General features: G+C 42.3%; 1 protein-coding gene across 1 annotated transcript in view; it reads left to right on the top strand.

Moving 5' to 3' along the window:
- The window catches only part of PCSK2 (proprotein convertase subtilisin/kexin type 2), a 221,046-nt gene that overhangs the window by 59,448 nt on the left and 146,636 nt on the right, over nt 1–14,962 (top strand). The window contains exon 2 of the mRNA XM_056567901.1: nt 5,594–5,698. Coding sequence (XP_056423876.1) covers nt 5,594–5,698 — 105 coding nt within the window. The remainder of the gene's footprint in view (nt 1–5,593; nt 5,699–14,962) is intronic.

A 14,962-nucleotide genomic window follows, 5' to 3' on the forward strand; every position in this document is an offset into this window, starting at 1 on the left:
ATACAAACTTTTCGTTTCCGAAGAACAAACTAAAAAATAAGCGTTACCAGCTATAACTAAAACACAAAAACCATCTCTGAACCTAAATCCAACCTAACCAGCCAGCCAAGCTGTTCCTAAACAAAATAATCCTACCTCAAATAATACATACACTAGTTTTTTTTAAATAAATAAACAAAATGAATAAATATAGCTTACTAGCTACAACATAAATTAACTCCGACTTGGAATTTTTTATTTTTTTTCATAACTGCACACACAACTCACTACACACACAACTTACCTAGCTTAAGTACACAAACACTCGCATTATACTAAACTAAACCATATATTTTTTTAAATAAATAAACAAAATATAAAAATATTGCTTACTAGCTACAACATAAATTAACTTCGACCTGGAAACATTTTTTTTTTTTTTTATAAACACACACACACACACATAAATATATATAAAAGGTACAACCCCACCCTCAGATCCAGACCTGGGCAGTCCCTGAGTGACAGAGGCTTCTGGAAGTGGGACAACAGAACCCATTTGTCAAGGAACCGCCTAGACTGGGTCCTGACCTATCACACTCCCAGACCCCACCGAGGTATCGCCTTCAGAGTTGGGGTAGCGTAAGCCGGAAGATATCCATGGGGCATACGGGGGTCATTCCCTCACCCTCCTCTCTCCCATTCCTGGAAGAAAGGCTGAAACCAGTCCCTGCAGGAGAGTACCCACGGAGGAGCCCTCTGTTTCGAGACGTTTGCGAGTTTGGCTTTCAAAAAGGTGTTCGTTAAGAACACCACTGGGTTTATCATATATAAACACCCTAGTCTCCTTTTGTGGTACATAATCTTCCTATTAACTAGGTTCAACCTGTTCCCCCATAACAGTTGAAAAAACAGGCTGTACAGGGTGGGCTCTTTATATGGATACACCTTAATAAAATGAGAATGGTTGGTGATATTAACTTCCTGTTTGTGGCACATTAGTATATGTGAGGGGGGAAACTTTTCAAGATAGGTGGTGACCATGGTGGCCATTTTTAAGTCGGCCATATGGTGGCCATTTTGAAGTCGGCCATTTTGAATCCAACTTTTGTTTTTTCAATAGGAAGAGGGTCATGTGACACATAAAACTTATTGGGAATTTCACAAGAAAAACAATGATGTGCTTGGTTTTAACATAACTTTATTCTTTCATGAGTTATTTACAAGTTTCTGACCACTTATAAAATGTGTTCAATGTGCGGCCCATTGTGTTGGATTGTCAATGCAACCCCCTTCTCCCACTCTTCACACACTGATAGCAACACTGCAGGAGAAATGCTAGCACAGGCTTCCAGTATCCGTAGTTTCAGGTGCTGCACATCTCGTACAAGTAATATCAATAGTAGTCATATCAGCCCCATATAGTAATATTATCAGCTTCATATAGTAGCAATGACACCTCCATGTCACAGGCCATAACTCTGGAGTAACAAATGGAGCTGATATGATCCACCAGGGAAAGTAATGAATTTTAGCCCATATTATCCATACTGATCATTATAGCCTGTCTTCTTATCACCAGGTCCAGTTCCCTGCCATTTCCCTGCCAAATGCGGTGACCATATTAGCAAAACGTAGTGTGAATGCACCCTAACAGTGGTCTCCAAACTGTGGACCTCCAAATGTTGTAAAACAACAAATCCTACATGCCTGGACAGCCAACACATTTCCTAATCTGCCTGTAAGAGAGGTTGCCCAGGTTTTTCCATAGTCAAGGTAAATCATCCAGACCAACAATTTACTAGCATTCACTTTGTTCGAAATTGTCATGATTTCTTCTCTTTGGGGACAAAGATATATATATATATATATATATATATATATATATTTATTTATTTATTTTTTTTGCCTGGTACCCACACAGAGGTCCATGGGAGAATAGATCCACCTACATCATACTGAACTCCCAATGCCCTGCTGCTGATCTTTATTTGTGCATTAGGAGCACAAGCATGCACAAAGCATTAGAGTAAGATAAACATTAAAAAAAAGTACACAATGGTACATGAAAGCAACACTGACAGGTTTATTCAATCTTTCAAAATGGTGGTGGGAAACATGCTGCTATCTCGCAATTAAATACGCAGTGTGAACAAATTCTAAGAGTAAGACAAACCCTTTTATTATTCTCCTTTGCATTAGAATAGCATGGTTATGTTTCACGAGGGGCATTTTTTAAAGGGTTGTCTGGTGAAAAACAATGTATCTTCTATCCCCTCTCTTTTTTTTTTTTTTTGTTTACTTATTCCCATATAGGGGATTCTACCTACTTCAGGTGTTTTCGCACTGGTTTGGAGGCTTTTATGTCAGCACTCCTTGCTCCGGCTGCCTCTTGCCATTGTTTATCCCCCCCCCCCCCCGTGCCTTCTCACCGGATTTAACGTCCTCATGGACAGATGTGACATTGTTTTGCTCACTTCCAGTCAGCAGACAATATTCTTACACAGTTTTTTTTTTATAAGTGTAATATGTATTTCTTTGCCCCTTGCTCTTAGAATCATCATCTCAACAGGTGACTCTTACTTCTATATCAATGGCATTGTCTACTGCTGCCAGGAGAGCGTTATGACTTAAACCATGAGCGGTCCAACTAAATTCCATGTATGCAATTTGGATAACCCCCCCGGTATACTCTTTGGCCCCAAGTTGGATACCATCATGGAATAACTCTCGGATTGCAAGGGGAGTTCTTACCCCAGCGTAGATCTAATAAGTGGTCCTTTGGGAGAGATTTTTCCCTGCAGAGGGCCAAACGGGGTAGGCAGCAGGGCAGTGGCAGAGGGGGAGATGCTAGTCAAGAAAAATGGTGGATTTCTGTCACCATCTCTCTACCTGTTGGCAGTTATCTTTACTTCCTTCTTTGGAAGAAGTGTATAAAGGATCAATAGGTCCCCCTTCTAAAGTAGGAAGGGGGATTAATTCTGCTCTGTTTTTGGTTACAAATCCATCTGGTTAACAGAGTCTAATTATAGACCTCAGGTATCTCAACCGAAATACAGTGGTCCCTCAAGTTACAATATCAATTGGTTCCAGGATGACCATTGTATGTTAAAAAAAATTGTACGTTGAGATCATAACTCTATGGAAACCTGGTAATTGGTTCTGAAGCCAAAAGATGTCATCCAAAAATAGGAAAAAGTGAGGTCTCTTTATAAAAGGTTAGTAGACCTCTGACTGCCATCTTCCCTTATGGTCCGATGAGTATATCTTAGCACTGCAGCTGATTTAGGTGCCATGAACAGTATTGATCATAGCATCTAAACGTTAATGGCGGACATGTGTGCCATTACCGTCAAGGTCTCGGCTGCTGAGAGCAGTCAATACCTGCCATTTATGAGGCAAGTGCAGCTCCTGTGCTCACTTGAGTTTAGTTGGAATGCCACTTAGGACATTAAGGTTCTTGTGCGTTAAGGACCAGGGCATTAGGAAGTTCATTTACACCCATTGTGGTTTAGGGGTAAAAAACTTATGAACAGTTCAAAATACTTTTGTTTTTGTTTTTTCTTTTTATCCCCATGTGTTTTTTGCAAATTTTAATGGATCTATAATGAACTTTTTTTTCTATTTTTTTTTCTTTTTTTAATGAGAAGTTTGAGACCGGAATAAAGCCCCTATTCTTATACCCAACAGTTTTATACATTTTGTAAACTCACTAAAATTTGGGAACACTTTAGTTTCAAGATATGTCTAAGGTCAAGGTCATACTTACCAAGTGCCAGGGTATCTCTTGCAAATTTGGGTAGAAATGAGGCAAACTACTAGAAAATGCTTTCACATTCACTCCCAACTTTTTTGACCAGTTGGACATCTAACATCTATAATGGCCTTTCGAAGGAACAACTGTCCACCCTTGAGCTTTTCCAAGCAATTTAAGAGAGTCTGTCATCTTTTTTAGGTATCAAAACTGCTTAAAGCACTAAAAAGCCATCAGGAATTCATGTGCTTTCATGGTTGAGAAGACTGCTTTTTTAATGTCGTGGTTACTGGCTACTGAAGTGTCAAAGGGGTTATGAAGCTTTCAAACCCGGCAGAGTAAGGCTAAGTTTAAAAATGCATTAAAGGCTCTGCTGAGGGGCCTATTGCATGTTCTATTCAAAACACCTGACCACCAATGCAACATGCAGTATTTTTTTGTCGAATCAAATGATGGCCACTATGCTGAAAAACTGATAGACCCCATTAAAGTGAAGGGGCTTCGTCGGATGCTGTTGGTATGCGGCATGCAGTGAATTTGCAGATCCTGTGTCATTTTTTTTTAGATCTATGCTTCTTATGCCATCTCTAAGTGATATTCCTTGACCTTTTTAATAATCCTTGCTGGGAACCTCTGCTTCAGTTACCCCATGGGTCTAGCAAAAACATTTTACACTCGACATTGGAGACAAAGCGTAGGAAAAGAGAAAGGTTAATGTCAGTAGAGATGAATTCGCATTGTAAATGTCATCTGCTCAATAAACATTTAGTTGTGTGCACTTTATAGGGCCCATCTATTGACTTGTGAACTTTATTGGGATTCAGGTATTCTTTTTATGTTTCTATAAAGTTTGTGTAACAAGGTTTGGGTGAAGAGGGCTAAAAAGAACCAAGTGGCCATTTTTAATGCAGTATGACATAGAACAAGACTTTCTCAACCATTTACCGACCAACCTTAGACTTTAAATATTTTGGTGGTCCAGGGTATGTGAAAATGTGTCTGGTCAAAAAGGGTCAAGTATTTTTATGTCCCCATCTATCAAGGACTCACACAACAAACAAATCCTCATCCTAAGAAAGTAGTGTACCAAATGGTTAACTGTGCATATTTCCTCATGCACTGTATAGAAACTATGGCATTATGCTACTTAAAGGGGTACTCCACTAGAGAACATTTTTTTTAAATCAACTGGTGCCAGAAAGTTAAACAGATTTGTAAATGACTTCTATTAAAAAATCTTAATTCTTCCAGTACTTATCAGCTGCTGTATGCTCCAGAGTAAGTTATTTTCTTTTTGAATTTCCTTGCTGTCTGACCACAGTGCTCTCTCTGTCTGTGTCAGGAACTGTCCAGAACAGGAGAGGTTTGTTATGCGGATTTGCGTCTACTCTGGACAGTTCCTAAAATGGACAGAGGTGTCAGCAGAGACTACTGTGGTCAGACAGAAAGGAAATAAAATAAAAAAGAACTTCCTCTATAGTATGCAGAAGCTGATAAGTACTGGAAGGATTAAGATTTGTATATAGGAGTAATTTACTAATCTGTTTAACTTTCTGGCACCAGTTAATTTAAAAACATTTTTTTCCAGTGGAGTACTCCATTAACTTGAATCATCATTCTCCAACCTTATCAAGAACAATGATTTCTATAGCTTGCACTCATAAAAGCTATAATAAATAACTGCATGCAAGGCGGAATAAAAGGCTCTGTACTTATGTGTCAAATGTGTAATGATTGGTCAAAAAACATAGGAAACCAATATTTTGGTGACATAAAAGTTTCACTTGACAAGGCTGCAGTGATTGTATACTACTGACAAATTATCTACATTTATATCACTTTTTTTTACTTTTCTTTCAGCTCCCCTTTGCCAACACTTTATATCATTTTTATGGCAGTGGAGTTCCGAAGACCAGAAGGAAACGGAGCAGCAAAAGCAAAAACCAATTAGAAATACATCCCAAGGTGAGCTCTCAAGGCTGGGTTTTGTTGTTCTTTGTTTGACTCCATTGTTGAATTACGTCAACTTTAAAAATCACATAACTCTAAAACTGAAGATCAATTTATGGAAAAAAAAATTTTTTTTTTAGTTTCTAAAATTCTTCTTTTGGCCCCTACCTTGTTCTTTCTATCTATCTATCTATCTATCTATCTTTCTATTTATTTATTTATTCATCTATCTCTTTCATATCTATCTATCTATCTAATTTTCCCCTTTTTATCTATCTATCTCATATCTATCTATCTGTTTTACAGATTTAACCTTTTTTTCTTGTATTATCCAATCACCAACTTTAAGACTTAAAAAGACACCAGCTCTCCTCATGCACAGAGCAACCACTGAGCAGTGACGAATCGGTGGTTGACAAACCCCTTCCATGCTTCTCTATGGGAGAGACAGAGATACAGCATTAGTGTATCTCAAGCTCTCCCATAGAGATACATGGGGGGCATGTCAACCACTGCTTGGTGCCTGCTCAGTGCATGTGGAGAGACCCAGGAAGGAGATCTTTGGGGGTCCCAGGGTTCAGACCCTCCATGGTCACGCACTAATCTCCTATCTTGTGGATAGGGAATATGTTCTGAGTACCCTTTAAATAGAGTTTTCTGACTGAATGTTTTTGCTGGTAATTTTTTATTTTTTTTTTGGCAAGGCAAATGAGTGACTCTTCTATTAGCTGTATTTGAGAGACATTACAAAAATCAGCTACTTGAAAAGTTGGCTATTGTTGATCAGTAGGGGTTTCTGAAGCTGCACCAAAGTGATCTGCTAATGGGGTTGCTTTGATGGGATAACCGTTTAACCGTTTTGTCTTTTGTCGGCTATAAGTAACACTGAGTGGTTTTATTGTCCTATAGATTGGAACATTGTGGCAGACATTGCTTGGGTGATTGGCCATATTAAAAGGTTAAATAATAAAAGGTTATAAGCCATATTACATATTTATATATATATATATATATATATATATATATATATATATATATATATATATGTATATAAATATATATATATATATATATATATACATTTTCTTTTTTTTACCAATATTACAATAAACTGCAACAAGATAAGAAAAAAATATTTTATCACATACCATGCAACCCCTCCCCCCTTCCTCCCCCACTGTACCCCGACCCCCCTTTTCCCACCCCCCACAGACTGCCAACAACCAAATCTACATTTTTTCTGATTCCATATTGTATATTGAGCAATACAACCCCATCATATATTACAGTTCCACTCATGACTCCCAATATATATTACAGTATAACTCTTATATCCCAATGTTTCCAGCTCTTTCTAAGTTTTTCCTCTCTCTCCTTCCCCTTACGTCCAATCTCTTCATACATTTTAACTTTCTTCACTAATGCTATCCACTCTTGTATATATATAGAGGAACCCTGGCTATCCATTTCCTGAACCACTTAACCATGTATGGGTACGCCCTCTTTCCCAAGTCCTTAAGGATTGGGTATTTCCGGTCCCCACCGCTCGCCGGGCGGGGACCAGACCGGGATGCCTGCTGAAATCATTAAGCAGGCATCTCGGCAAATGCCCGGGGGGGTCCTTAGACCCCCCATGTCGGTGATCACCGCAAATCGCCGATCAATTCAGATTGGCGATATGCGGTGATTCCGGGCTGATCGGGTAACCGGTGACCGATCGCCCAAAAAATAGGAATGATCGGAGCTGTCGGAGACAGCCCCGATCATCCTAAATGATAGGAGCGAGGTGGCAGGGGTGCTACCTCCTCCTATCCCCTGCCATTGGTCGGTTACGACTGACCGACCATTGGCAGCTGGGGGCGGGGTGGGGGGGCTTTAATGCTCATTTCCCCCTCTCGGCCCAGCCCTGGATGTCCGGGCAGAGCGGTGGAAGATGGCGGCGGGTGCTGGAGTACGTCAGGATGGCGAGGGTCCGGCAATTTCTGCGGGACCGGCGGAAGGCAGCGGCAGGATTGGCGTCAGTAAGGAGGTGGCAGCGGAGACAACGGTGGAGGCAGCAGTGAAGATCAGTGGTAAGTGATCTTCACTGCTGCCTTCTAGGAGTTGTGGAACTACAACTCCCAGAATGCCCAGACTGCCAAAGGCTGTCTGGGATTGCTGGTAGTTGTAGTTTTGCAACATCTGGAGGGCCACAGTTTGGAGACTACTATACAGTAGTGTCCATGCTGTAGCCCCCCAGATGTTGCAAAATTACAACTCCAAGATTGCCCAGACTGCTCAGGCATGCTGGGAGTTGTAGTGCTGCAACATCTGGCCCTTCAGATGTTGCAGAACTACAACTCCCAGCATGCCTGGACAGTCTCAAGAGCTGGAAGAGCACAGTTTGGAGACCACTTGACAGTGGTGCCAAAACTATGGCACTCCAGATGTTGCAAAACTACAACTCCAAGCATACCCAGACTGCCCAGGCAGCTGGGAGTTATAGTTTGGCAACATCTGGCCCTTTAGATTTTGCCGAACTACAACTCCCAGCATGCCTGGGCAGTCTGAGCATGCTTGGAGTTGTAGTTTTGCAACATCTGGAGGGCTACAGTTTGGACACCACTACACAGTTGGGGTTGTAGTTGTGCAACAGCTGAAAGCACACAGGTTGGGAAACACTGAGTTAAGTAACAAACTCTCAGTGTTTTGCAACCAGTGTGCCTCCAGCTGTTCCATAACTACAACCCCCAGCATGCATGGACAGCCAAAGGACATGCTGGGAGTGTTAGTAGTATGCCTCCAGCTGTTGCATAACTACAAGTCCAAGCATGCCCTTAAGCTGTCACTGCATGCTGAGAGCTGTAGTTTTTGCAACAGCTGAGGGCACACGGGTTGCGAAACACTGAGTTTGTTACCTAACTCAGTGTGCCTCCAGCTGTTGCATAACTACAACCCCCAGCATGCACAGACAGCCAAAGGGCATGCTGGGAGTTGCAGTTTTGCAACAGCTGGATGTTTGCACCCCCCCTCTCCCCAATGTGAATCTACAGGCTACATTCACATGGGAGGGGGTTTACAGTGAGATTCTCACTGCAAGTTTGAGATGCAGCAAACTTTCCGCTGCAGACCAAACTCCCAGTGGGAAACTCGCTGTAGACCCCCACCTGTGTGAATGTATCCTAAAAACACTACACTACACAAAATAAAAAGTAAAACACTACATATACACATACCCTTACACAGCGCCACCCCCAATAAAAATGAGAAATGGTACGGCATGGTTTCTAAAATGGAGCCTTCAGGTTTTGCAAAATTAAAACTCCCAGTGTTGCCAAGTTATGCAAATCCCTAATTTAAGCCTCAAATGCGCATGGCGCTCTCTCACTTTGGAGCCCTGTCATATTTCAAGGCAACAGTTTAGACGGATTAGCGTGTCTCTTTTTTTCAAGGACAGGTGCGTGTTACACGCTGAAACCAGTTTGTGATAGGGATCTGGGATTGCAATTATTTACCCTTAAACGAAGAATTACCAGTAAGTGAGGGTCATAAGCTCGCATTGATTAATAGTGTTGAGCGGCATAGGCCATATTCGAATTCGCAAATATTTGCGAATATATGGACGAATATTCGATATATATTAGCGAATATTCGCATATTCTTAATATTCTCGTTTTAGTTTCGCATGTGCAAAAAATTTGTGTATGCGAAAATTAACACATGCGGAAATTAGCATATACAAAATTAGCATAAGAGAAAATTCGCATATGCGAAAATTAGCATATACAAATTTCTCACACAGTAGTATTAGAGCCTTCTTTACACCACACAAGCTGGAAGCAGAGAGGGATGATCACCGTGATGTGTACTGTGAAAAAAAAAAAGAATATTCGTAATTACGAATATATAGTGCTATATTCGCGAATATTCGCGAATATGCGATATTCGCAAATAAAATTTGCATTGCGAATATTCGCGAGCAACACTATTGATTAAGTCCCTGCCCTTTGTACACACCGCCCGTCGCTACAACCGATTGGATTGGTTAGTGAGGTCCTCGGATCGGCCCAGGCGGGGTAGGAGAAGGCCCTGGCAGAGCCCCGAGAATTTAACGATCAGTGTTCAAATTTGCATTAAGCATGTATTTAGCTACTGCTAAACATCCAAAAATTTAAGGCCCAAGGCCAGAGGCACCAGGGAGGCAAGTAGTTTGTGAAAGACCCAGAATGAGTCTGTAGCAGTCATTCGCAGTACACAAGAGGGTTTCATAACCCCTTTCATAACATTTAAAGATCAATGTTTACATTTGCATTAAGCATGTATTTAGCTACTGTTAAACTTCAAAAAATTACAGGCCCAAGGCCAGAAGCATCAGTTTCCCCCATATTAGGAGCATAGTTGTCCCCCAGATTAGGAGCATAGTTGTCCCCCAGATTAGGCAGCATGGATGTCCCCCAGATTAGGAGCATAATTGTCCCCCAGATTAGGCAGCATAGATGTCCCCCAGATTAGGAGTATTGTTGTCCCCCAGATTAGGCAGCATAGATGTCCCCCAGATTAGGCAGCATAGATGTCCCCCAGATTAGGAGCATAGTTGTCCCCCAGATTAGGCAGCATAGATGTCCCCCAGATTAGGAGCATACTTGTCTCCCAGATTAGGCAGCATAGATGTACCCCAGATTAAGAGCATAGTTGTCCCCCAGATTAGGACCATAGTTGTCCCCCAGATTAGGCAGCATAGTTGTCCCCCAGTCAGTGCGGGTTGGTCAGAGCCAATCAAAGGGCCGTATGTGGCAAGCGGGCCGTACAATGCCCAGGTCTGCCCCAGAGGGTTTCATAACCAACCATAATAGAGAAAATTTTGTTGTAAGAGCATGGTCAATCTACTCAGACACATCTGTCATTGGTGGCTGGAAATCCTGTCTGATCCATCCCTGATTAATCTTGACAAACATCAGTCTCTCCACATTTTTAGTGGACAGGCGAGTTCGCCTTGGGGTGACTATGGCCCTGGCCGCACTAAACACCCACTCTGATGGCACACTACTGGCCGGGCAGGACAGCTTTTCCAGGGAAAACTCCGCTAGTTGACCCATAAATCGAGTCTGGCTGCCCAGAAGTCCAGCGGATCTTCAACGGTTGTTGGCACGGTCATGTCGAGGTATGCCACCACCTGCTGGTTCAGGTCTTGCTCCATGTCCACCTGCTGCTGATGAGTAGCTTCACTATGCGGCTGAAGACTCAGGCTGCTGCTGATTGAGCCGGTACTGCTCCTGCCACCCCTCCCCTCCCCAGCAGCCGTGGCAGTGGAAGGTGAGCGCAGAGGGCCCCCCGAGTCAGACCTGCGAGTGGATGGACCATGTGGCCGACTACGTAGAAGCTCTCTGTAGTAGGTTAGTTTGTCCTCCCTCTCAGTGGGTGTAAAAAAGGCCTCCATTCTGGGCCGGTAGCGTGGGTCTAATAAGGTGGAGATCCAGAAGTCATCGTGCTAATGAATTTTGACAATTCGGGGGTCACTACGCAAGCAACTCAGCAAGCATCGTGCCATTTGTGACAGTGATTATTTTCCCATAGATTCCTATTTTGGAATCCAAAAAAATCCATATGTTCCCATATATTATAATTTTTGTGATCCACAAGCTTTATTAGAAAAATAAAATCAAATTGGAAAACACTCTGTTAAAATTACACACAGCTCGGGCCAGTTTTGTAGATTAGGACCTGTGATTTCAGGGAGTTATACTCCTCTATTGTTTTTTTATATAGTGCACCTAAAAAGGCATGCCTGCAGGAACATGCTCTCTCATTAACTGGCCTCCGCTTGTGCTGTTAAAAATCTCCCTGCTCTGCCCCCCTCGACATGTTTCGCTACAACGTAGCTTTATCAAGAGGTAGCGGGCATACCTCTTTATAAAGCTATGCTACCGCTACCTCTTGATAAAGCTACGTTTTAGCAAAACATGTCGAGGGGGGCAGAGCAGGGAGATTTTTAACAGCACAAGCGGAGGCCAGTTAACGAGAGAGCATGTTCCTGCAGGCATGCCTTCTTAGGTGCACTATATATAAAAAAAATAAAAAAACAATAGAGGAGTATAACTCCCTGAAATCACAGGTCCTAATCTACAAAACTGGCCCGAGCTGTGTATAATTTTAAGAGCGATTTTCCAATTTGATTTTTAACACTTTTTATAATAAAGCTTGTGGAATCACAAAAATTATAATATATGGGAACATAGGGATTTTTTGGATTCCAAAATAGGAATCTATGGGAAAATATTGATTGACCCCTCCATATATTGGTCTATATTGGGATTTGTGACAGTGACTCGCTGGGACTACCTGCCTCCATCTCCACTGCATACTGCCACGGTGTGTCTGGGTCCTCTGTCTCGCCTCCCTCGTAATAACCCTCCATCTCCTCTAGCTGCTCCTGCTCCTCTTCTCTTGTCCAATGACTAGAAACACCAGCCATCTCATCCACCATAAACTGTGCTCCGCTCTGCCCCTCATCCTCCTCCTCCTGCTCCAGTTCATCCCCCACAGAACTCATGTAGCCTTCTGATGTAGGCGCAACGTCTCCATTGCCCTGACCAGCCATGTTTTCAATAATTTTTTGGAGTAAATGTAGGAGTGGAATTACGTCGTTCATGGCGTAATTCGAGCGACTAACAAAAAATGTTGCTTCCTCAAAGGGCCTCAGCAAACCGCAGGTGTCACGTATGAGCTGCCACTCGTTCACATTGAAGTTACACAGGGGAGTACTCCTATCTGCTTGGATCATCAAAAAATCGGTGATGGCTTTTCTTTGTTCGTATAGTCTGTCTAACGTATGGAGGGTGTAATTCCAACGTGTGGCAACATCACAAATGAGACTATGTTGTGGGATACTGTTCTGACACTGCAGCTCAAGCAAAGTGTGCTTGTCGGTGTATGAGTGGCTGAAGTGAATGCACAGTTTCCTTGCCATTGTCAGGATGTCTTGCAAATGGGGTGAAGACTTGATGAACTTCTTGACAACCAGATTCAACACGTGTGCCATGCAGGGCGAATGGTTCACACTTCCTTGTCGCAGCGCGGCCACAATGTTCTTTCCATTGTCGGTCAGGGCACTGTTAAGGGCACTGTTAAGCGTATTTCTACTCAGGAAAAACTTTTTTTTTTCCATACACCGGCAGGTGTATAACGTGTGGTATAACACTGAATTTAGCACAGAGACAGAGTAACAGGTGAAAAATGGTAAAAAGGCACTAAAGTCCACACTAATATGACTTATTTCTGAACAGCAGCAGGACCCAACTGGGCAGCACCACAGAATTTTTTTTTTTTACAGGGATTAAACCCTAAACTGAACTCTGTCACAGAATTGTGAGAATCAGATTTGTGGAGCAACAGAAAAAACTCAATTGGGCTGAAAAAAGAGGAGATTAGATGCTCCATACAGGTAAAACTGCTGTGAGATCTATGATGCAGGTGACTGCTATGCAGTACCTCTCTGCCTGCTATATTGAGTAACAAATATACGAGGTTTTGCTAGAATCGTTCTCGGTCAGAACAGCAGAAACACTGTGCCCTGTGTCTTTCCCTAATGCTGATGTCACCGCTACTCGTAGTGGTCGGATGCTGTAGAATGCCGTTGTATGCGATCAGCACACAGACGTGCAGTCACTTCCTTTCCCTATCTCGTGCATAGAAGAAATGACCAGAGGGAAGATGGCCACCAATTATACAGGGCTGTGACATCACAGGGGTCAGTGAACACTGTTAGGCTGCATCTGACATGTGTTTCAGGGTCAGCCCGCCTATCTTGCCTTGCCCCATGTACTGACATGTGGAGCCGCCATCTTAGGTCTATAACAGCCTAGAACGCAGGAAAATGGAGTTTAATAAAGCGATTCGTGCGAATCGCGGTGAAGTTCGTATTCGATCAGAATCAAATTTTTCCTGAAATTCGTAACGAATTCGCGTTCGTCAGATTCGATTCGCTCGTCTCTAATTGTGGTGTTGCCACATATTTTTCATTTTCACAAGAAGTAAAAGGGAAAAAAAGACACCCAAAATTTGTAACGCAATTTCGGAAATACCCCATATGTGGACGTAAAATACTCTTAGGATTCACAGAAGGGCTCAGGAGTGAGAGCGCAATGTACATTTGAGGTGATTTGCACAGGGGTGGCTAATCGTTACAGCGGTTCTGATATAAATGCAAAAAAACACACCCACATGTGACCCCATTTTGGAAACTACATCCCTCATGGAACGTACAAAGGGGTATAGTGAGCCTTAACAACCCACAGGTGTTTGAAGAATTTCCGTTAAAGTTGTACGTGAAAAAGTGCTGGTGCTATTCCAAATTTTTCATTTTCAAGGCGAAATAGGAAAAAAGCCCCCCATCATTTGTAACACCATCTCTTCTGAGTATGAAAATACCCCATGTGTGGCTATAAAGTGCTTTACGGGCGAACTACAATGCTCAGAAGAGAAGGAGCGCTATTGGGCTTTTGGAGAGAGAATGTATCTGGAATTGAAGGCCATGTGCATTTACAAAGTCCCCATGGTGCCATGTGGGGCTTTTTTTTCCTGTTCTGGCACCACAGGGGCTTCCTAAATGCAACATGCCTCCCAAAAACCCTTCTCTTCTGAGCATTGTAGTACACCCACAGTGCACTTGATGCCCACACATGGGGTATTTCCATACTCAGAAGAGACGGGGTTAAACATTTTAGGGGTCATTTTCTCCTATTACCCCTTGTACAAATGTAAAATTTTTTGGGGAAAAAAGCATTTTAGTGAAAAAGTAATAATTCATATACACATCCAACTTTAACGAAAAGTCATCAAACATCTGTGCGGTGAAAAGGCTCACTGTACCCATTGTTACGTTCCTTGAGGGGTGTAGTTTCTAAAATAGTATGCCGTGTGGGATTTTTTGGCTGTTATGGCACAATAGGGGCTTCCTAAATGTGACATGCCCCCCAAAAACCATTTCAGAAAAACTCACTCTTCAAAATCCCATTGTCACTCCTTCCCTTCTGAGCCCTCTAGTGCACCCACAGAGCAATTAAAATCCACCTATTAGGTATTTCCTTACTCAAGAGAAATTGGGTTACAAATTTTAATGAGATTTCTCCCCTTTTACCCCTTGTAAAAATTCAAAAACTGGGTCTACCAATATTTAAAGTGACTGTGGGTATATCAAGAGTCTCCCAGTCCCGGAGCCTCTTGATAAAGCCCGGTCATGGGGAAACTGTCGAGGGGGACCCAAATGCATTCGTTTTTAATTAGCTAGGATAGCCAGTGTGC

Source organism: Hyla sarda, chromosome 3 (assembly GCF_029499605.1).
Source record: "Hyla sarda isolate aHylSar1 chromosome 3, aHylSar1.hap1, whole genome shotgun sequence".
Taxonomy (NCBI): Eukaryota; Metazoa; Chordata; class Amphibia; order Anura; family Hylidae; genus Hyla; species Hyla sarda.